At 53.5% G+C, this 22412-nt stretch overlaps 5 protein-coding genes across 5 annotated transcripts; 2 read left to right on the plus strand and 3 right to left on the minus strand.

Moving 5' to 3' along the window:
- Positions 1-1937: 1937 nt before the first annotated feature.
- N0V96_002914 (uncharacterized protein) lies at positions 1938-4373 on the plus strand (the record flags this gene model as incomplete). The annotated part of the gene is made up of 3 exons (XM_065756666.1): positions 1938-2392; positions 2469-3612; positions 3660-4373. The coding sequence occupies 3 exons, from the start codon at positions 1938-1940 to the stop codon at positions 4371-4373; spliced, it is 2313 nt and encodes a 770-aa protein (XP_065614433.1).
- Positions 4374-4864: 491 nt separating this feature from the next.
- On the minus strand, positions 4865-6352 carry N0V96_002915 (uncharacterized protein; the record flags this gene model as incomplete). Its single annotated transcript, XM_053189936.2, has 4 exons — positions 4865-5292; positions 5354-5930; positions 6001-6181; positions 6288-6352. 4 exons carry the CDS (start codon positions 6350-6352, stop codon positions 4865-4867), a joined length of 1251 nt encoding a protein of 416 aa, XP_053052859.1.
- Positions 6353-7387: 1035 nt separating this feature from the next.
- Positions 7388-8433, minus strand: N0V96_002916 (uncharacterized protein; the record flags this gene model as incomplete). Its single annotated transcript, XM_065756667.1, has 3 exons — positions 7388-7760; positions 7822-7923; positions 7946-8433. The coding sequence occupies 3 exons, from the start codon at positions 8431-8433 to the stop codon at positions 7388-7390; spliced, it is 963 nt and encodes a 320-aa protein (XP_065614434.1).
- A 2483-nt stretch (positions 8434-10916) lies between these two features.
- N0V96_002917 (uncharacterized protein) lies at positions 10917-14077 on the plus strand (the record flags this gene model as incomplete). Its single annotated transcript, XM_065756668.1, has 2 exons — positions 10917-11284; positions 11989-14077. 2 exons carry the CDS (start codon positions 10917-10919, stop codon positions 14075-14077), a joined length of 2457 nt encoding a protein of 818 aa, XP_065614435.1.
- A 3602-nt stretch (positions 14078-17679) lies between these two features.
- Positions 17680-20122, minus strand: N0V96_002918 (uncharacterized protein; the record flags this gene model as incomplete). Its single annotated transcript, XM_065756669.1, has 3 exons — positions 17680-19643; positions 19761-19944; positions 20078-20122. The coding sequence occupies 3 exons, from the start codon at positions 20120-20122 to the stop codon at positions 17680-17682; spliced, it is 2193 nt and encodes a 730-aa protein (XP_065614436.1).
- Between the last annotated feature and the right edge of the window lie 2290 nt (positions 20123-22412).

The raw sequence follows: 22412 nt of genomic DNA on the forward strand, positions 1-22412 counted from the left end.
CAACGCAGGGCAAAGGAGTAAGCGTCGGTGGCATCTTGGAGCAGACCTGAAGCTTTGGCCTGGGGAAGCATCCGATAGCTCGCGCTGATGAGGGCCCATTGATTCTTGAAGCAGACCTAGTGTGGTAAGGTCAGCTACCTTTGTCGGATGAGGAAGCACAGGTGGTTGTTCATGAAGATGAAGGGCTCACCTGTACAAGCCAAGGCGGAACACATTCCCTGGAACCGCTCACGAGGCCCCCTGAGTGGAAGTACAGGAAGACTGGAGCTCCGAGTGGGTATCCATCGGAGGAATACACATCGCACTCGAGCGGGATCGTGTGTCGCGCAAAGATATGAGTGGTCTTGGTTAACGACATGCTGTCTCAGTGCACGAATGGCTGGAGAATTTCGGGAGTGGGAATGAGGAGCTCAGCTGGGATCGTGGGGGATGAGTGAGGGATGGCCGTGCCAGTAAGGCGATGGTAAGCAGGTCATGATGGTGGTGCTCATGACGAGCATCATGAGATTCCAGGGAGTGAGATGTGATAGGATGATCTGATGCAATGGATGCGTCCCTTTGGCGGGGGATCTACTCATGTCACCTTGTGGGCATTTTACAATACGACGGAGCTTCAGTCCAGCCACATGAGGTGAGAGCTGCACGAGCCACTTTGGACGAGATGCACTAGCCACAGTTTCTCTTTTGCCGATCGGCTGGAGACAACAGACGGGAAGCACCACATTGGCGTTAAAGATGTGCAGGAGCCATGGAGAAGTCAGAATTGGAGCAGGAGGAGGGGCCGCGGGCAATGAGTGGACAGGCGGGGTAATAAGAACTTGGCTTTTACTCACGTAATCAGTCACTATCCAAGGCGGTGAACAAGTAGATGCCAGATCAGGACTAGCATTGTTGTTTGCCGCGGGATGGTTTTGCCGGTATGCCGTCCTCACCGTATTACGGCATTCCCTCCCGGAGGATGCCACTGACCGCTGGCGTTCCTAAGCCGGGAAATGGATATGGCAATCAGTACGTAACCGCAGACAAAAAACATCCTGGTCGGTTCTGCCGGTAGACCATACTACGTACTGTATGTACAGTACCTTAGGGAAGGTGGGAAGGTCATATCGTCGAATCGAGTTCCGCTGACACACAACTTTGAAGAGCCCCAACGCATTGATGTCACTCCGATCCTTGGACCTTGGGGCAATTGCGGAACTGGAATCCTAATCCCTGCAGAAAACATTCACCGACCATTTCGTTCCTTCGTTTCCAAGCGACCCTTTGCCATTGAAATTTGGGGCTTTTGGTGCTAGTTAACTCCCAGTCCACAGTTCTAGCACCGGCTCGGCACCACCACCGACACCAGTCCGCTCGCCTCTTACAAGGTCGCGAGCCACAACACCTTCAATCTCTCTCTCTCGTCGCAATTGTTTGACCAACGAGTCAGCCTTGCTGTGACAAATTTTCCTATCATGGTTCAGCCTGGCACTGCTACAACAAACTGATACTCGGCATTTCTATCCCCATCACCGTCTTTTCCGTCCCGAATCTCGTCCTTCCGTCTCTACCCGCTGGCACTATTGGCGACCTAGGCTCGAGACGACTGCAACCTCCCGTCACATCAAAACAACAACACCAACAAAATCAGTGTTGCGCCCTGTGTGTACGCATACGCATAGTCCCAGAGAATCTACAAATCGATCTAGATCTCGAGATCCAGTCTCGCTTAAGTCACCCCCGCCAATCTCATCCGAGCATTTTCCCAGCCCTCTTCCTCTCTCGCCCTCTCTGCTGCCCCTCGCCGCATGAACCTGTAACGTCATCTTGTTTGGGGGTACGAAAAAATGTCAGGTAGCCGACCACAACCGAGTCGCAGTCCTTCTTCGCAAACAACACAAACAACGCAGACGACACATCGCCCAGCGAATCCCAGCGGTTTGCGCCAGAGCTACACTATGGGCTCTCCCATCCAATCCCCAAGCTCTCTCGGCGGCGAGTCCGAATACTTGAGCACTCGCGAGGATGCCACGCCGCTGGCAACCCCTCTTCCGAACGACAACGAAACTCGCGATCCTCCTCGCGCCGGCTCTAGCCTCAACCGACCGAACACGTTCCCGCCGAGCGAATCGACGAGCCTCTTGCAGAATGTTCTCATCGACCATCCTCCAGCTAACAGCTACCCGAACGGAACATTTTCGCCGCGACCTGCCAGCCCTGCTGGTAGCATGGACCCCGAATTTGACAGAGCATCGTCCTCGGCGTCCGAGATCCCAATCTTGGATCCTGTGCTGACCGCAATTACGGGCGACGACCACTGGAGGAAGCGATTTGTCAGGAAGATCAAGAGCAGGAAGATGCACTCCTCGAGAACTTTAGCAGAGCAAGCTGGCTTCAAGGACACCGTTTGGATGTGAGCAGGACCCAGATCCCGAGTTTCCGACCACTCAACTCTGCTTTGCTTGCTAACTCTGCTTTCTTCTTCTTAGGTACCTTTCGTACTACATCCCTCTTTTGACTTGGCTACCACAGTACCAATGGTCGTATCTCAAGGGAGACCTCGTTGCAGCTTTGACGCTCGCCTCCCTCTACCTACCTATGGCTTTGTCCCTCGCCGACAACCTCGCACATGTCCCTCCGATCAATGGCCTGTATGCCTTCGTCTTCAACCCATTCGTATACGCCGTTTTCGGCAGCGCGCCTCAGATGGTGGTTGGCCCGGAAGCTGCTGGTTCTTTGCTGGTCGGGTCTGTGGTGAGAGGCAGCATCGACCATGACAAGGGCGACGAGTACAATGCAGAGGTCCAAGCTAAGATCTGTGGTGTCGTGGCGGGTATGGCTGGTGCTACTGTCTTTCTTGCGGGTCTCGCCCGCCTGGGCTTCCTCGACAGTGTTCTCAGCAAGCCGTTCCTGCGCGGCTTCATCTCTGCGATTGGCTTCGTTATTGCGGTCGACCAGTCTATTCCCGAGCTTGGTCTTGCCAAGTATGCGGCAGAAATGGGCGTGGGCCATGGAAGCAGCATGGACAAGCTAGAGTTCATCTTCAGCTCATTCGACCACGTTCACAAGCTTACCTTCATTGTTGCCGGGGTCAGCTTCGTAATCATGATGACTATGAGAGAGCTCAAGAAACACATGGTGCCCAAGTATCCTGGTGTCGCCTACATCCCCGATCGTTTCTTCGTCGTGGTCATTGCCGCAGTTCTCTCGTGGCAATTCGACTGGGAGAGCAAAGGAGTTGAGATTCTTGGGCCGGTCAAGGCGGCTTCGGGTCATCTCTTCCAATTCCGCTGGCCCTTCCAGACTTCTCATATGGAGCATGTTCGTGAAGCAATGGGTACATCCTTCCTAATTGCGCTCCTGGGATTCTTCGAGTCATCCGTTGCCGCGAAAAGCTTGAGCAGCTCTGATAGCCCGCACGGGATCCAGCTGAGCCCCAACAGAGAGCTTGTCGCTCTGGGCGCCGCCAACATTGTTGGAGCTTGCTTCATGAGCTTGCCCGCGTTTGGTGGATATGGTAGAAGCAAACTGAACAAGCAGACTGGCGGCAAGACGCCAATGAGCTCCATCTTCCTCAGCTTGATTACGCTTCTTGCCGTCTTCTTCCTGTTGCCATACTTTTACTACCTTCCCGTAAGTTGCCACTTCCTAGGAGTAACTCCATCATCTAACATCCTTAGAAACCGGTCTTGTCATCCATGATTACCGTTGTAGCCTGGTCCCTACTCGAGGAGGCCCCGCACGACATTGCCTTCTTCTTCAAGATTCGAGGCTGGACTGAATTGGGATTGATGCTCATCATCTTCGTGTCGACAATCTTCTACTCGCTCACTCTCGGCATGGCTATTGGCGTTGGTCTGTCCTTGCTCCAAGTCATCAAGCACTCGACTCGCCCTCGCATTCAAATTCTGGGCCGCATTCCCGGCACGCAGCGCTTCGAAAACGCGGAGCTTAACCCTGATAGACTAGAGTTTGTCGAAGGCTGCCTTATTGTCAAGATCCCCGAACCCTTGACCTTTGCCAACACTGGAGAGCTGAAGGCGCGTCTTCGTAGACTGGAGCTTTACGGCACGAGCATGGCGCACCCTGCACTGCCGAGACTGCGGGGCGAACAGCATAACAAGAATGTCATTTTCGATATCCACGGTGTCACCTCACTAGACGGATCAGGCACGCAGGTGCTGTTGGAGATTGTCAGCGGGTATAGAGAGCGTGGCGTTAGAGTGTTCTTCAGTCGCGGCCCCACGAACCCGCGCCATCATATATGGAGACTCTTGAGACAGGCAGGCATCATAGATTTGGTCGGCGGGGAGTCGCACTTCGTGACGGACGTTCAGGAAGCCTTGAAGTTGACCGAGTACGAGAACAGCATCAGCGAAGTCGCGAATGCCTGAGAAAAAAGAGGTGCAAGTCAGTCCGCTCACATCGTCAAAAGTGCGGGGTTGGTTTGTACGTATGATAGAATGCGGCGTTGTTTTTGGTAACCAGCATTTTGGAGCGAGGAAAGGCGTCCCGATTTTCAGTTCTTGCAGGATATCTGTTCGTCTTACGAAGCGTACTTTTATGCTTAATGATTCGCAACGATTACGTTATGGATACGTTTATAGAAAGTTTATATAAAAAGCGGTGCGGTTGTTTTCCAAACTTCTTCCAGCATAATTCTCAAGTGATGTGTATATTGCATTGCATTGTTCAACGGATGTGTGGTCGCCGTATAGGCCTCCGCCGGTGCTTGCATTCAAAATCACCACAGCTCCTCGTCGAGACTTTTAGATCTTCGTTCATAAAACCCAAAAAAGTTTGAGTGGGCAGCGATCGTACAATCATTCACATTCTCAGATGCTTATTTCCAATAACTATTGACAAATTTCCTGCATTTTTTGCTTTACGCAGCCTCATTCACAAACAAACCAGCCATACCCTGTCCCGTACCAATACACATGCTCGTCAACAGAATCTTCTTCTTTGTCCGGCGCAGCTCGCTCAGACCGGTAACAATCTGTCTCGCGCCTGTAGCGCCGAGCGGGTGGCCCAGGGCGACGGCGCCGCCGCGGGGGTTCATCTTGGCCCAGTCGAGGGCGAGCTTGTCGCGGCAGTAGACGGCCATGCTGGAGAAGGCCTCATTGATCTCGACGACGTCAATGTCGGCGAGGGAGAGGTTGTGCTGGGCGAGCAGCTTGGGGATAGCGACGGACGGGCCAATGCCCATGATGCGCGGGGCCAGGCCGGCGACGGTGGAGCCGACGTACTTGGCGATGATGGGCTGGCCGAGCTTGATGGCCGTGGAGCGCTTCATCAGGAGGACGGCGGCAGCTAGAGATCAGGTTAGCATATTTCATTAATGAAGCTTCAATGGTATGTAAAAAAGACTAACCTCCGTCAGTGACCTGACTGGCGTTGCCTCCGGTGGTGGTAGGACCCCACTGCGGGAACGCAGAGCGGATCTTGCCCAGGCTCTCCGCCGTCGTTCCAGGCCGAATGCCCTCGTCGCGGGTAAGAGTAACCTCCTTGACGTCGCCGTCGGGGCCGACAAGCTTCGTCTTGATGGGCACAATCTCGTCGTCGAACCATCCGGCATTCTGCGCCTTCTCGGCCCTCTGGAAACTCTCGGCGGCGTACTTGTCGAGCTCCTCGCGGCTGAGGTTGAAGTCGCGCGAGACGTTCTCCGAGGTCCAGCCCATGGGCTGCATGCAGTCGGCCGACTCCTGGGACTGGGAGACGACGGCCTCGTCAAAGGGCTGGTCGAGGGCGTCGCCGCCAATGGTCATTTGTTCGGCGCCCATGCCGATGCCGACCTCGATGGAGCCGTTGCTGATGGCGTGGGCGATGTCGGCGGTGGCCTTGAGGCCTGATGAGCAGAAGCGATTGACGGAGGAGGCGCCGGCGGTGTTGGGGAAGCCTGCTGCCAGGGCGGCGGCGCGGAGCTTGTAGGCGGCCTTGGCATCGGAGACCTGTGAGAGTCAAGAGTCAGCGATTTGCCTACAGAAGATAAGAAGATGTCGGTTGTCCGTCGCTACGCACATTTCCCATGCAAATATCCTCGACCAAGGCGGGGTCGATGTTTGATCGTTCGCGGACCTCCTTGAGGAGGGCGTACACCATATACTCGAGGGTCGTGTCCTTGAAGCCGCCCTTCTTGGCCTTGGCCAAAGGCGTGCGGACGGCTAGCGTAATGACGATATCATCGGGGTTCTTGGAGGTGCTGTGAGGGGATCGCAGTGTGAGCTGTTTTGATTCATTTCCTGTAGGTGGCGACGCTCCGAATCGGAGACAGGCAATCACATGTGCGCAAAAAGGACCGTACGTACATCTGGTTGAGCGCGCTGCCTGGTGCCAGGTGCTTCACAATGGATCCGATTCTCTCGAGAGCCATGTTGTCTGATGGTGGAGATATTACGACGACGGCTTTGCTGTTTTTCTCTTCAAGGGGCAATGGAAGAACGAGGACACAGAAGAAGTGAAGTAAGGGAAAATAAGCTCGAGAGTTTGGTCGACAGTTATTGAAAGGAGGGGGGGCCAGCAGCGTCAAGTAGTCTAGTAGACATGGTTCATGACGGCTTAGCTGCCGGCAATCGTGTCGGGGCTCGGGTCTTTCCCCAGGCGTTGTGTTCCAGCCAGACCAGTGGCTGTGGGGGAGTCAATTGGACCGAGGCATCTCGGCCACAGAGCCGGCCAGTAGGAGTCGAGAACCCGAGTAATGGGGGTCGCCATGGAGTCTGGGGTGCAGTAGCGTGGAGGATATTCTGTGTTAGATCACCCACGGGTTTTATGCCATTGAACTAACGCCCACTAACACTTCTCGCCGAGGTCATTCTCTCCCCAAAATGCCGTCCGCCGGCTACGTTTTGCTGCCATCGCATCGCAACGAACCCCGGTCTTACCGACCTGACAAACTACTGCCGTTGAATTTGCTGACCAACATTGCCTTTTTATCAGATGACACTTGGTTCGACTTTGAGTTCGTGACCATGTTCTGTATCAAAGTTAAACCCCACGGCTCACCCTGCTAAATGCCGACTTTAGGCCGAGGGTACCATCAAGTATAACTGTATAAGGTATGGAAGGTATAGTAATCAACAACACCACTTTGTTCAATTCCATTAGACAGAAGACAGAGTTTGTTCACGTCGTCAATTATATTCGTTCCCTGGGCATATCCAAAATGTCTCCCAAGCTCCAACGGACAGCTTTTCGCAGCTCTTTATCCCTCTAATCCGCATTCTATAACTTGATCTGAGAAGAAACCTTACAAATATGTGAAAAAAGGATGACCAGGCAAAGTCTGCTGGCCCCGTCTATATGATGAATATGTTCCTGGGGGTAGTATATACACCCCGCCCTACATCGTATAAGATCATGATAAGATCGTAAAGAGCAGCTTTACGTCTCATGTTGGTGAGAACCGAATCTACATATTACCAGTTTTGGTCATGAGGTGAAAGTAAAGACGGCGCCGAGGATAGTGGCCGCCATCGCGGTAAAGCACCGGTGCGCCTCCACGAGCGGCGGCGCTACTGTCACCAGACGTCGGCTTCACGCCCGTGGCACTCTTGCCGAGGTACCATGAGCCGATGTCTGTCAACTTGCCGTCGTTGTTCAGGAACGAGGCATTGGGACCGACGTTGCTCGTCTTGGAGCGGAAAGCGCCAAAGTATGTGTACCGCTCGATATAGTCGATGCGGTCAAAGTACTCTGCGCTCATGTTGTAAAAGTCCTGGGTAGCGGAGAGTTCCTGGTTGGCGTAGGCATACTCGGTGATCCAGATCTTGGTGTCGGGGAACCTAGGCAAGTGTTAGTTATCTAACGGACAGCGCACAGTATGAGAGATGGGTGACAACATACGCTGCGACACGTTCGCCAATGTGGCTCGCCAGGCCTCCAAAGTTATCGTACCAATGCACGGGGAGGAAGTCGTATGTGCAGTTCTTGGTCTCTCCGTCGGTGCTGATGAGCGCGGAGCAGTTACCCAGAAACTGCTTCAACCAGGGCAGACCGCCCGGAGCGCCGGTGCAAGCGGGGGAGACCGACCTTGACGCCGAGCTCTTGAAGAGGAATGAAGTTGGCGACCCACGCCTTGGCGGCGATAGAGGGAGCGACGTCGCTGCCGCCATATGATGAGGGACCGTCAGGTTCATTGAAGCCTAGAGCGTGGGTGATGTTGATACCCTTGTCTTTGATCAAGCTCGTCACACTCTTAAGGAACGTCGTGTCTTGGGGATTCGATGAGACACCCCACATCATGGGTACGAACTCGAACTCGGCTTGAGATTTCCCCGAGAAGGCCGGGCTTGGGATTTCCTGGTAGTTGTAGTACCACGTCAGATCAGAACCTGACTGAACCCATACTTGGTTGTCCTGAGGCCAATTGGAATTCGGAGTGAAGACGAGACCGCGTTTCGAGGAGGATGTCGCTGCCACGAGGGGCACCAGGGCGAGGAGGAATGTGGAGAGCATGGTGGGCGGGTTCAAGGTTGAGTGGGTGAGACCCGGTTGAACAGCGACTGGGGGGCCGGGCGGTTCGGGTCGACTGGATTTGGGTGGCCCTTGGAGGCAAAAGCGACGACGGTTATCGCAAGGGCGGTCGTTTGTTATTCCGAGTATGTCGGGTTCTAAGATTGACGATGGTACTCAAGTATCGCGGCGTTTTGCAACGTTGGACAATGGAGGCAATCTTGACCCCTGCGTTTTCGTCTTTGTCGATTACTGTGTATTCGGTACGAAGGAGCGAGCGTGGAGAGTGGCAGAATTAAGTAGGGGTATTCTGATTATGATGGATGGATGGATGCAGGGCTGTCGGCGAGAAAGACTTGAGAAAACGAGTGACAATGGATGGTTTGAAAACAAAACACCTTCTCAAAGAAACGACGTGATAAGCACTGGACAACAAAATGCAGGAGGCGGAGCTGAAAAGAGAAAGTCTGAAAGAGACGGGAGGTTTGAGGGAGGAGGGGGGAGAAGAAGAAGAGAAAACAGGAATGAAAAATCCCATGCTGGCGGTGCCGGCGTTGGCGTTGGCGTTTACTGGTTTGGCGTTGCCGCTGGCGTTTGGCGTTGGGACTGGCGCAGGCACTGGTGCGTTCTGTACGTCAGTAGCGTGTCTTGGGTGTCTTTGCGCGATAAGGGTCATCTTCAGCTCCTCCAAGTACCTAAGCACCCAAGGTAGGGTAGGTAATCTGGAAAGTATCATCTCACCGGGCTGTTGTCCGTAGGTGGGCTGTAGGTTTACGCAGTAGGTACGGAACTGCGGATACGTCGGTGGGAGTGGAGGCCCTGGAGGGAGTGCAAGAGGCAATAATACCACCCACCTGCCGCCAAGCTGAGGTGGTTGAGCTACTGCGGCGCCCGGGCTGGGCTGGGCCGATTGCTGATATTATTGAGGGTTGATGCCTTTGTCCATTGGTCTTGGCCAAACGTCCACCCAATGGCGCGTCCTGAGCTGACCTTGCCCCTGGATTCTGGGCATGGCCGTGTAACTGTGTAGTGTACCTACGACTAGGTACTTGTAGCTGACAGTCATTCATCAAGTTCCATGGTATCCATGCATCTCAGCGATATTCATGGTGGCATCACCTGTGGACGTGTTCCTTCCGGAAACATTCTCGGGGTTCTTGCTTCTTCCACGCAGTTGCCTATCACGATCGACCATTCCTTGCGGTACCATCCAAGGTTTATTACCCTAGATGATTCTGATTGACAACGGGAAGCAACGAAACAAAGAAAGTCAGGCGAGGAAGGAGAACAAAAAGAAAGAAGGAAGGACCCTCTTAGGTGCTCTTGCCCTCGTGGAAATACGACGTGGGACGGTGGGCCCGGCTAGATGGCTCCTGCGCGCCGAGCGCCACTCATTAAACAGGACGCTAGTCCTTGTTGGTACCTGTAAGTATGGGTCTCGTCCACCCGAAGACCCGTAGCTCTAACTCAATTAAGCATGGTCTTCCCTTGCCTTCCCGGATCCGGCACCCGTCGACCTGCAAAATGCCACGGAAAATCTCCTTGACAGTCACGATTCACACCTTCACACCCTCGACATTTATTCGTACGCAGTACTGCGTAGCGACTTGCCAGAACTTGCTGCCCACCAACAGGCGCGCTATTGGGCTAAGTCAGGAACCACACATTTCCAATTGGAAAACGCACTCACAGCATGGACGTACATACCTAGACGTATGGTTCATCTGATCAATGATGCGTGCTTGCTAAATCAAGCCTTGGCTTCCACGAAAAGCTACCCCTCCACAACCACATTCTCACCACCACTCTCGTTATCCATCGCACTTCATCCCATCTCATACCAGTTGTATGGACGTTTGAAGCCATCTCCATCAACTAGACCCTTCTGCCTCTTCAATTGCCCTCCCCGCTCGTCAAGTATGCCAATTGGGACATATACGCCCTTCCAACTTCCCTTTTGTTCAATTCCTTGGCTACGACGCTCTTCCACCAATCCGTTGGAGGGGAACTAATCCCAGGCACAATTATCCCACTTCTACAAAGCTCGAAACCGTCTTTCCTTCTCGTCAATCTGTCAAGATGACAGAAATAATTACCTTGTCACTCACCAACGCATCCTCCCCTCTTCTTCCGTTGCTTTATTAGCTTATCGGATTGTTGTTTCCTCCAACAAGACAAGCCTCTTTCATCATGCTTTCTCAAATAATGCCATTGAAACCAAACGCCTTTCCTTGTCCTCGTGCTTCCCGCATCTTTCTTCAGGCCTCGCCATCATGACATCTCGTTTATTTCAACCTGACTCCTCAACAGAGTACCTGAGCCATGTCTCGCTCTTCATTGTCTGCGTCGTCCGCTGCTACTGTCATTCTCAATCTTCACCTTAGTCACTCTATTCGACGTTGGCTATCTCTGCTCTTCTCTGCCAGCCTTCCAGCACGCATCCACTCTGATTCTTTTACTCGCCTTGTTCGTAATTCAGATTCACTATGCAAGAATTATCGCAGGATGTATTTGAGGAATCAGAACACTATCTGGACAAGGTCTACTCGTCTCTCAACTGGCTGCCAGATGGCCCATGGAGCACTCACGAAAAGGAACCCCTACAAAAGCTAAAGGATCTCGGATTTCGAGGGCCGATCGAGGAGCGAGGCGCAACCCGCGAGTTCGTCACCACAGAGCTGATAACCCAAGGAGATGCTAGGGAATTTGAATCCCAGATGATTCGGGCCCTCTCCAAGTCACACGCAGACTTCAGGGCTCTCCGCGGGAAGGTCAATGTGGAGATTATCACGAACCTACTCGAGGACGAACCATTCCTGCCCCGTGACGAACTCTTATCACTCGTCAATGGGGCGTATAAAGTTGCCCTTACCCGTCATCCCGAACTCGATTTCTTTGGGAAACACGACGGGCTTCCACGTAATCACAGTGCCGACTTGGAGGAATACTACAGGCTCTTCAAACACATTGAAACTCGTACATGTGAGAATGGAGGTGCTCAAGTCTCGTTCAAGAACGTCACTTACAAAGATGATCCCACCAACGACACGCAACGGGCTTACATGACCTTCTTACTATCTTGGATGAACCAGTCCGATCTCAGTAATCCCAAGCTTCTGGCACATCTCATCATAAACCGAATGAATTGCGACCCCAGTGCCTTTACATTCGCAGACTGGGAAGCACTGCACCTTGGTCGAGCCAGCAAGCTGTTCCTGCCCAAATTTGCCGGCAACCGATTCATTGGGATTCTCACTCCATCAGATGTCCAGTTGAGCAAAGAGATGGAACTGAAGCGAAGCGCCCCATATTTCTTCATCGTGGACGAATATATTCTGATCTGTCATACTGACCAAAGAGACCCTGACCAAGACTGGATGTTTGAACATCTGCGCAAGAGTGGTCGCCTCTTTGCCTGGGTCGACGGCATCCATCTCCTCCATACCCAAGCCCTGCTTTACCGAGTCCTCTACGGTGTTACCAAAGCAATAGCGATCAAAAGCGGCCAACTGAAGCAAGAAGTAGACGCTGAAGATATCGACCCTGACCGAGTCAAAGCCTGGAGAACAGCACACCGTCCAGAAAACTCTTCTATTTCGAAAATGAGGGAATAGTCGAATACGGGCTGTACGTGCCACCAGCCTCTCTAGACCGGAATTGGCTTGACGAATTCAAGGCGAAGTTCAAACAGCAACTACAATGGTCAAAAGACCATTTAAGGAATCTTTGGCATGATCCATTCTACTTCCAGCAATGCGTCGATGAGCAATTTCAGCAGCACTACGGACATGTATCCGAGCAACCCCAGACCTCCGCCCACCATGTTCCGAAAAAGGCGGCAATGGCGGTATCATACCAAGGCGAACTTCCTCATTTTTTGGCACGCGACATTGACGCAAAGAAGAGTCTGATGAATGATATCATCAGACGCGTCGTTCAGTGGGCTCTGTACGAAGTTGCAATGTGGCAATGCCTGGTTAGCAAAATCGATGCCTTGTGGAGCCTTGCTAATGCCAGCGGAGTTCGACTTTGGTGCTCAGAAGACTCCCAGCGTCTAGTAATACCAGACGATCAACCTGAAGTGAAGGAGGCCTGGGTTGACTTGGGATTCCATGCGCGCTGGTTTACGGAGCGTCGAATCAACCACGTCGTCGGCCATGGCGGCTTGTTTGCCACCGAAACAACCCGGCATCTCTTTCGTCGAGATACTAGCTGGCCAAGTTTACAAGTGGTCAAGGAGGATTGGGACCTACCCAAGGAGTATGCCGGTATCAAAATAGACTTCACTATAAGGCACCGCGAGGCGGCAGCACATGGGGACGCAATGGACATTGATAATAACGATATGAACGAACCTGATATCGAAAAGTTGGATAGTCCGACCTGGTGGTCAATCAAGAACGTCCACGCCGGTCTTTCGAGCAACTTCAACATTGGAACCATTGGCTTACCGAAGCTCATCCGGGCCTTGCGCACGAAGCTTTATGAGCGACACACGGCACTCGGGGCTCAGACGACAGTCACAAGAGACTATGAAGCCATACACTTGACAGGCTTACTCTGCCACCACATGCAATTTGTACATCCGTTTGGACAAGATCTCTTGGATGCCGAAGGCCGGAGCACGCGGCGCCGCGAAAGCCCAGTAGGCCCCTTTCTCATTGGCTTTGACGACGTTCCATTCGAGGATCTTGTGCAAGAGGAGACGCTGAGATACTTACAGTGGTTACTTGGAATCGTCTATAAACCGCACGGAGACAAAGACTACGGCCGGCATTCGTTGCTAGCCCAGTTGTGGGTGAGGAACTTTTGGCAAGAACTCTGCAACGGGCTTGTCAAGTCGACCAAAGAGTTGGAGTCGGAGGACTCGAACGAGTCGAAAGAGCCCAAAAAGTCGAAGAAGAAAACGAGTCCTGCGGGTGGTGGTAGGGGCGGCGGCGGTATCATGAGGCACGGGAGCAAGAGGGGCAAAGTCAGCAAAAATGCCGCCACGCCAAGGTATTGTCGACCGGCCGGCGTTCAACGGTATCTCACTGCCGATCCCCCTGGCAGGGTCGACTTGGAACTGAAACTACCTCGGTACGATTGCAAGAAGATCTGCGGAGAGATTATGACCGTCGCGCCCCCGGGCCATCGCGAACCTCCAGGTTGGGACTCTCGTCTACCCAAGCTCATAGTGAAGCCGACTCCTGAGGATAGAGAAGGAGCAGACAAGAACGACGAGGACAATGGCAAGGTCATGATACGGAAGCCGGTTTGGGCGACCATAGAAAAGATTTGGAGCCGCGTTGTCGGGTCCGTCGTCAAGAGGAACGTGTTTGAGGTCTTTGGCGCGTTCGATTTCGCGTACCAGACCGCCGAGGGATCTCGCGAGAGGTTCAGGTGGACTCCCCAATCCAAGTTCCCGGCACCGATTGGAGCGAACGGGGAGCCCGAAGCGAGAAGTATCACGATTCATTTGCCGCACGATGCCAACGCAGACATGAGGAGCGATCAGCTTCGGTGGCTTCGAGAAGCTTGCGCCAATGTGGGCATCACGGAAGATACTATAAACAGGTATTACTATTGCCAAGGTAGGCATGCAGCTATGCGGTTGGGAGTTTGGGCAAGTGGAGGGCAGGGTGGCAGCGAAGGCGCTGTCTCGTGAACCTTTTACTTCACAGTTCTGCGGATATGGTTTGTGGGAGTCACTTGACGTGGAGGTGGAAATAAAGACGGTGGAGTTCAAGTTTCTCTATTTCAAGACTGATGCTTTCTTACTTTTGCTGATAATTTGAGACTGCCATACTGGAGCCCGTGGTATTTTCCCCTGAAAGTCAACTTTTCAGCCCCTCGTCCATCATCAAGTGAGCTGTCTTGCCCTTTAGAAACTCCCAACCATTCTCAGACTTTTCACCCATCTCCAACCTCGCAACTCCCGTCCCGCCAGCACCTCAAACCACCCTCGCCGGCCCCCCAGTCGTCACACTACCACTCCGACCCAACTCACTCCCTACATCTCCGTCATCCTCAACTGCTCCTGCAGCAGAATCACCAGCAACACTGTCCCGGACGGCGGTGGTACTCCGTCCCCTGCGCGGTCCCAGATCGACGGGCACGAGGACGCGTCGCTTGACGAAGCGCATGTACACGAGGAAGCAGAAGAATAGGAACGAAACGACCATGGTGAAGGCTAGGATGCCTACCAGGGCGTTTACACTCGAGTCGCTTGCCATTATTAGTGGTATGTGGTGTGTGGTTTTTTTGATATAGCTTGAGCTGGTGATGAAGATGTGAGTTGATCTTGTTAGCTCAGGTGCCAGAGGTGCTTTGATAGCAATGCTAGAATCAAGAATGTTTTGATGTTGAGAGATATGACCGCTTATACTTGGCTTCTTTTATACAAATCGAGATGGTCTCGTTAGATTTTCTTCATCACGGACAACAACGCTTCATTTTGATCGATGGAAGGAGTGAATCAGGCAACACTCAAAACCAACCTAGCGGTGTATTGTATTCAAGGCAGTCACGGAAAAAGATGACACATTTAGACGAGTAGCACATATCTCAAGCTTCATGAATTACTCTACATCACGCAAGGCGGCGAGGACCATAGTTCTTAAAGATGTCAAGCGATTATGATTATCAGGAGACTATCCCATATGTGACAATACCGAAAACCCGGATCCCGAAGCCATCAAAAGCAAAGCGAAGGGTATAATGCTATGTGCAGCCCACCAAAATGTTGTATCCCCGTTACCTGATTCCCCGAGAACCGACCTGTTCCGGTCCGTACCATACCAAAAAGACACCTGTAAAACCGTGTATTCTCCCGTCGCCCTGTCCGCACATGTCCGTTCCAGCCTTTCCACCTCTTCGACTATCTTCTAGAAAGTCTTACATGATTTGACCGGTCCCAGTCCAAGTTCTCCCCTGTTCTATCCCGACCCCTGTCCCCTTCGCGCCAGTAAAGATAAATGCAAAGATAATATGAAATGTATGGGTAGAGAGAGAAAGAGAGAGACAGACAGAGAGAGAGAGACAGATAATGAAAACGCTGTATAGGGTATGTTGGGTGTTGTGTTGTGTGAGGAAGGGTCCAGAGCAAGGAATGTCGTTGCAAGCGCAAGTGATGTGATTGTAGCGATGTGGAGATGGTTATCGTGTATGGTTGAGATTGCCGAGACGTGGTCCAGATAAGCGACGTCAAGTGCCAGGCGGGCCGTGGGAATGTTTGCTAGCAATACACCTAGGGGGTTTGGAGAGGCGGAAAAGGTCGTATTGGTAGTAATGCCGAGTCGTTTGTGGGGTGGTAGTGGGCGGTTTCTCTATGGGGGAAAGATGAGCGAAATGCAACCGAGTCTATCACCAAACGAGCCGTAGACAAACGCCGTTGTATCCTTTCTATGCAGGCAGTGGGCAGCTCGAACTGCAGTCATTCCTGAAACAAGTATGAAAGTGTCTCAGGCAAGGAGGCAGGCAGGTGGTGTAGTAAATCGACGCCAAGATGATGAGCCAGCCCAGACCACGAGAGTACGCGTCGCTAGCAGCGTCGCGGTCGGAGTTGCATCTGTCCGCGCCCCCCGTCTTTGCCGATCTTGGAGTGGATAGCGAAAGTGCGCGCGCAGTGGAGGGTCGGACGGGCTGCGTGAGAATAAACTCAGCCGCGCCACCCGCGTTTGTGAAGCGAGTCGAGAGCCAAGGCATGCCATGATTGCTGTGGTGGTGGTGATGGTGGTGGTGGTGGGGATTGCTACTCATCTTGGCCGGGGAAATGGACTTCCTAGCCAGAAGATGTTTCCTTGTCTTTTTCGTGACAGATGAGCCGGCTCGTTCTTGGTCGTTGGTTTAGGGGCGCTTGTCTAGACTTGAAGGCCATGTGAATGGCTCGGGTGAGCCCTTGAAACCCATGTATGGAACACGGGAACGCCAATGCACGACCGAAGAGGCCCGGCGGGAAGGCAAGCGAGTGGTCGAAGACAAGCCGGTTGAAAGACGGGTCCGGAGAAGACAGAGTAGTGTCTAGCATTTTGGAGCAGGCGGATAAGGCGCGGTATCGTTCGGTAGCTCCTTGACGCAGATGATGTACGTCATGCAGGCCGGACGGATGCAGGCGACCCCTCCAAGAGACGATCACCAGATACACCCCCAACCCATCATGCACCAAGGAAAGAGCTACTGATTGGCGACGTTGAGGGTCGAGGCTCGAATCCGTTATCGAAGTGCAGGCGGGCAAACGCGGAGGTGATAGGTGGTCTAGAATCGTCCCGTCATGGATGAGAAACAGAAGTGTGGCCAGAGAGGCAAAGTAGACGCCGCTTGCCCCTGCACTCTTGCCCATTGTGACAATGCGGTGAAGGTCTAGGGAGGGGTTCATCCATACTGAAAGCTGTCGGAGAAAAAAAAAGAGGGAAGCATCGAAAGGTTCCCCCCGCCTCCCAGAGCATAAGGTAGAACAAGACTGCCAGCTGAGATGGTAAAGGAGGGGGAAGGTGAGGGTTGAGGATTTGGTGTGTCGGGGGGAAAAGTGGCTCGTAATCCCTAAAGTCGATGCCGGAAAGTGGAGCAGACGGTGCCGGTCGCTGAGCGGGGCAGAGGTGATTCGCCGACTCCATCTAAATCGGGAAAAGTGGATTCGATTCCGGAAGCCTCCATTGGTCTGCGCCACAGCAGCTGACAGCACCTCCGGGGTCTCCACCCATCCACACCAAAAACGCCTAGATGCTCATGCTCCTGCTCCTGCTCCTGCTCATGCTCATACTCAAGCTCAAGCTCAAGCACCGCACTGCTTAATGACAGTCAACCAGGGACCAAGACAAGGACTGCAACGGGCAGATGCGAGTGTGTGTGACCGGGGTGGGAGGGGAATAAACCCGTAGACCCCTACACCACACCTCCATCTTCCTCTTGCAGCCCGTCCAAAGTCGCAGCCTGACCATCCCCAATCAAGTCAACGACGTACGACTTGCTCTCCGACGACATCTCTTGATGCTTCCCTTCCCTTTGTCCAGCCCTGCTCTTGTTCCCGTGTTTCGTTCACGCGGTTGCCCTGTGTCTCCAAGCCCCTCCCGTACCCCTGGGCCCTGGCCCCAAAGTAGTGACTCACTCCATCGACTCTTGACAAGAAACTTGTGTTGCTTCCGGGATATCACGCTTGCGCCTCACCAGACGCGAAGCACCTTGCCTCCTAGGCCAGGTCACCGTCGCTCACTTGGCCCGCCGCCGCCGCCCACCGTGGACCCTCACTCCCACCTAGGGGCCTCCGCGGCATCAAGCACGTTGCGCCCCGTCCCCGTATCCGCCACCACCGTATACTTGGTGACTCGGGGTATGGTGCGCAGTCATGGACTGATACTGCTCTGCATAGGTAGTGGGTGCATGCATCGCTGGTATCGTAGCATCCCACCGTCCAGGGGCTGAAGGCGGTGTATGCTGGTTTCCTAGCGGTGTCTGAAGTCCGCCGCCGTATGAATGGCTCGTCATCGACCGACTGTCATAGCTGCTGACAGCTGGTAAAGGTGCAGCGAGACGCAGTCCAGATTGCCGCGGGGACACTGATGTAAGTGCGGGAGAAAGGTTGCGTGGTGGTCCTGTCGAGTACGCCGGCCAGCTGTGCGTGCTGCCAGTGATCGACCTCGGCGAGGTCAACCCTTCGTGGTGGTGGACTTGCGATGGAACACCATAGGCACTGACATGGTCCGATGCAACAGTTGGGGCTGGCGGCGTCGGGAGCGGCGGAGGATACGCGTTGACCGGTGTGGGCGTCAAAAGGTGCGAGGCTGGAAGAGTCGATGAGGGGCTAGCGCTGTATTTGCCAATGATCTTCTTCAGCGCCGATTCCAAAATCTTCCACGGGAAAACTTTGACATCCTTCTCAATGTTCCTCGGCTTCGGGTTCGGGAATCCCATAATGATCTTGAAGAATTCCTCCGAGTCAGCCTTGGCCTTGCTAACTGTCAGAGGCCGGAAGCCCTCAAGGTTGCGACGGATGCGATTCTTCTCCTCCACGGTGAACCTGGCTGGAGCGACGACAAGCTGCTCCAAGAGATAGATAGTGTCCACAGATGTGACGTAGCACTCGTTCTTTTCTGCCCACCAGATGCAGCTGATGCAGATGCTGTTGGGTGGTCTCTCATTGACATTGACGGGTCGGAAGGTCGCCGTGAGCGTCGGTCCCGTCTGTTTCTTACTAAACATGACGATGCGTCTTCGGTTCGACCATTCCTCGGGAGACCAGTCGATAGACATGGTGTCGAGCTTGCCAACAATCTTCAGTTGAGCCTTGTTTGAATAAGATCCCCAATGATTGTATCCAGACTGCTGTCCGCCTCCGGGAGAGCTTGGGATCGAGCTTGTCCTAACAAGCAGAGGCATCGTGGCAGATGGCATGGGCAGCGGCGTCAAGCTAGGACGGGAGATCTGCGTGTGCGTGATGGGGGGGCCGGGCGTTCGTCCGTATGCTTGCCATCCGGCCATTGGCGGCCGCAACGGCGGGGGCACCGCCCGGGCGTAATGCTGCTCCGGGAAGGAGTTGGTTCGGTAAGCACTGAGCATGTTGTTATTGTTATTGTCTTGCGAGAATGAGTTTCCATAGGGAGACTGGGCAGGTTGTTGCGGAGCTGTAGCAAAGTCGTACGTATTTGTACTGGCTTCGTTGCCGAGCTGAGTGCTTGCTGACCTGGGGGACTGATGTTGCTGTTCAGGTGACTTGGACACCTTCCTCGTGATGTCGTCTGAGCTAGCACCTGGGCCTGCTTCGTGATATACAAATTGACCCGCTGCCGCCTTGAACACTTCTTCGCCATTCTCTGTTTCAATCAGCACCAAAACTGGCACGTTTTCGTTGGCACAGCTGGTGACCACAAATGGCGGTGCATCGGCCGAGACAGTGAACATGTACCCGTTGCTGTCCTGGGACTCTTTGGTGGGTTGTGCCTGCACCTTGTTCACGCCGAAAACGAGGGAGTAGAAAGGCGCGACAGTGAGTAGATCGTATGGCGAGTTGATCTTGACCTGCACTTTGGTGCCCGCCATTCCAGAACTTGGTTGACTTGATACCACCGATGGACCTACACTGACAGGCATGTACGAGCCAACCGCACTATTGGCCGCAAAAGCTTCCTGGTTCATCTGGGCTGCGGTGAGCTGACCTGCACTGCCGTGCTGCGCAGGATAGGCTTGCGCTCCATATTGCTGATACCCGGCATCCTGATACCCACGGGATGAATCATACCCTGCAAGGAAACACGTTATGTCAGTCATAGCACTACAGCTGGGTGTATTGCGCCACATCTCTCATGGTAACCGAAAACATTGCACAAAACACTAGAGAGAAAGAAAAAAACACTTACCGTGGATTGGGCCTGGCTGTTGCTTCCCGTAATGGGACATGGGGAGGAGACCGCCCGGCGGGGAGTCGCCCCGAAGGTCTCCGTTGGCCCTTGCGACTGCCTCTTCGTACTTGAGAGTCACCGTTTCTGGCGAGTCAAGGCCTTCCTCGCCGATGATTATTGGCCTTTGCGGATGGAAGTCGGGCTGTTCTCGGTGAGGCACACCTCGTCAGCCTTGCTGCACTCCTCAAGATAATGTGAGGTGTTGTCGAGTGATGCGACCAACGACGTCTCGGGGGTGGCTCAACTCCACGTTGAGATGCAAAGTTTTGACTCACCTCGAAATGCTTGTAGGAAGCACACTCAAACTTCGCAGCAGACATTCAAGCTGTAGAAGAGGGTGCACTTGGGAAAGGATGCGTGGTCTGGTGTCGGGAAAATGCAAACCACTGTTTCGGGAGCAGTGTTGCAACGACAGGAAGAGACTATGGCCTTGTGGGACCGTCGAGGGACAAAGGGAGGAAGGGAGAGATGTGTCTTGAGATTGCTGTGATTAGAGTCCGGGCGAGTTTTATTGAACAGGCCAAGGACGAGTGCGAGGGAAGGGAGAATTCCTAGTAGAGGAACGTCAGTCTCAGGAGATTCTCCCGGCAGGATTGGTTTGAGACACCGTACTCAGATATGTGGATGGCGTTTCCGAGCTGGCTAGTGGCGCTAGGAATTTGAGAAGATCGGCTGCTCTGATTATTGTGGAGGTTCGACGCGACTGGAATCGAAATACGAGCTGTAGAGGTCGGGCCGGGTGACGATACCAGGTTAAGAAGAGCGAAGCAAGTTGGAGAAATGTAGAAAGCGAGAAGGCTGAGAAGATACCCAGGAGCGGCAATCTTAAACCAAGCTCAGCTCTTTGAGAGCAGATGGTCGCGCGAAGTGAACTCAGACCGATGCACCTGTCATTGGTCGCCGGGACGCTGGCAAACCGAAATCTGAGATCAAGTTTCGGGATGACCCAAGAATTCCAACGCGTTGGTAATCGACTAGAAGATGCTGTGCTGGAACTGTTCATTGGCACGCAAGTCAGCCTGAATGTTCCCAAGGTGGAGCGTTGATGCTCCTTCGCAAGAACTGCTGGCTGGACGGCAAGGTGCAGCAAGTGGCATGTCGGCTTCTTGCTGGAGTTCGTGGTGGCCATGCACCTGCTTGCAGGCAGGCAGAGGAAGGAATCACGTACTCAACCGTCTAGGCCGGGGTGTTCGCCAGTGGTGTGTCCAATCAGGGCTGGAGGCCGTTGACAAACAGACTGAATCCGTTGACGATGCCAAAGACGTAGAGCTGAACCGTGCTTCGTTCGTTGGTCCTGCAGGGTGATGGCGAACCTGTTCGTGAGAACCAGAGAGTTAAAACAAGCGTCCTTTGAAGGAAACAAGGCCAAAGATCCCGCAGCACTCGTGCGTTTCTTCGGCGAGAAGAGCAGCAGGTTTTGCGTGGTCCACCAAGCCAGAAAGTGCCCGAATATCGAGTGTGAGGATACTCACCGGTCATGAACGGGTTAGGCGAACTCGGAAATGGGGAAACTAGAAAGAGAGTATGAGATGGGGAGTAAGAGGGAGAGACGAGACTGGGACTCAGAAAGTCAGACTTTGTCGCTGATTTTGTTGCGGGGGTGAAGGAGGTAGATGAGGAATGTTGACGAAGTACGGGGCAGTGGTGTTGCATTTCTCGCATACCCAGGTCTGATGGAGAGATGGCAGAGTCGTCCGTCTCCCTGCAGGCCAGGTACGGTACGTGTGTTATGAGTGTCGAAAGGGAAGACGACGACGACGAGTCTGTGGCGACAGAGAGGTTCGGCCGGACAGATCCACTCGGGAGGGAACAGGGCCCTTGGGAAGATGGATATTGCTTTTCGTCTGCTTGCCGCACTAACAGAAAGCTCACGTACCAATAGCTCCGTCTTGGGGATCCCGACTACCCTCCCTTACAGTAGTACCCCTCGTCGTTTCTTTTGGAAGAGGCTTCTGCGTCCTTCCCTAGCCAGTGGAGATAGGTAATCTGGTCCACGGGTAGCTTTTGGCGGAGGAAGAAGCGGGCAAGGAGAGGGACTCAAGACCGGGTGGCATATGTGGGGATGAGGGGAGGGGGGTGTGTACGGTAAGGGTATCCGTACAGGAAGCAACCTGAACGTGGTTATGGATTCTTGTAGAGGACTGGCAAGGCTGGGCAGGGATAGGGACCACCGTTGGGGATGCGAGGTTCCAGTTGTCTTATGAGCAACAAAGTCTCATTCATCTGAAGAGAGAAGGGTGGGGGAGCGGGAGTCAGTTGTTCATTGAGGAAGGGTGTTGCGCGTGTTTGAGTGGCTGTAGGTATTTCGTAGATGGTGATGATGATGTATAGGAACCGCTTCAGCTGGCAAGAGTTGGCATGCAGTTGGGGGGAGGGGAGAGACTTGCTTCGTAGAGGATTTGGGGGTGTGGCAAGGGAATAAGGCTGTCACCCATGTTTTGTGAAATGCTCTTTGCTTGCTACCTACTCAGACACCACGGATAGGTAGGTAGGTACCGTAGCTTGACCAGTTTCTAGCCCAAAGAAAGGCAAGACACGGGGCTGTGGTGTCAAAAGCGAGAAGCAAAGCAGAGAGAAAGGTCTCTCATGCAGGGAGACCGAAGGGGAGAG

This window comes from Colletotrichum fioriniae, assembly GCF_027942845.1.
Source record: "Colletotrichum fioriniae strain IMI 355084 chromosome Unknown scaffold_3, whole genome shotgun sequence".
NCBI classification, from domain to species: Eukaryota; Fungi; Ascomycota; class Sordariomycetes; order Glomerellales; family Glomerellaceae; genus Colletotrichum; species Colletotrichum fioriniae.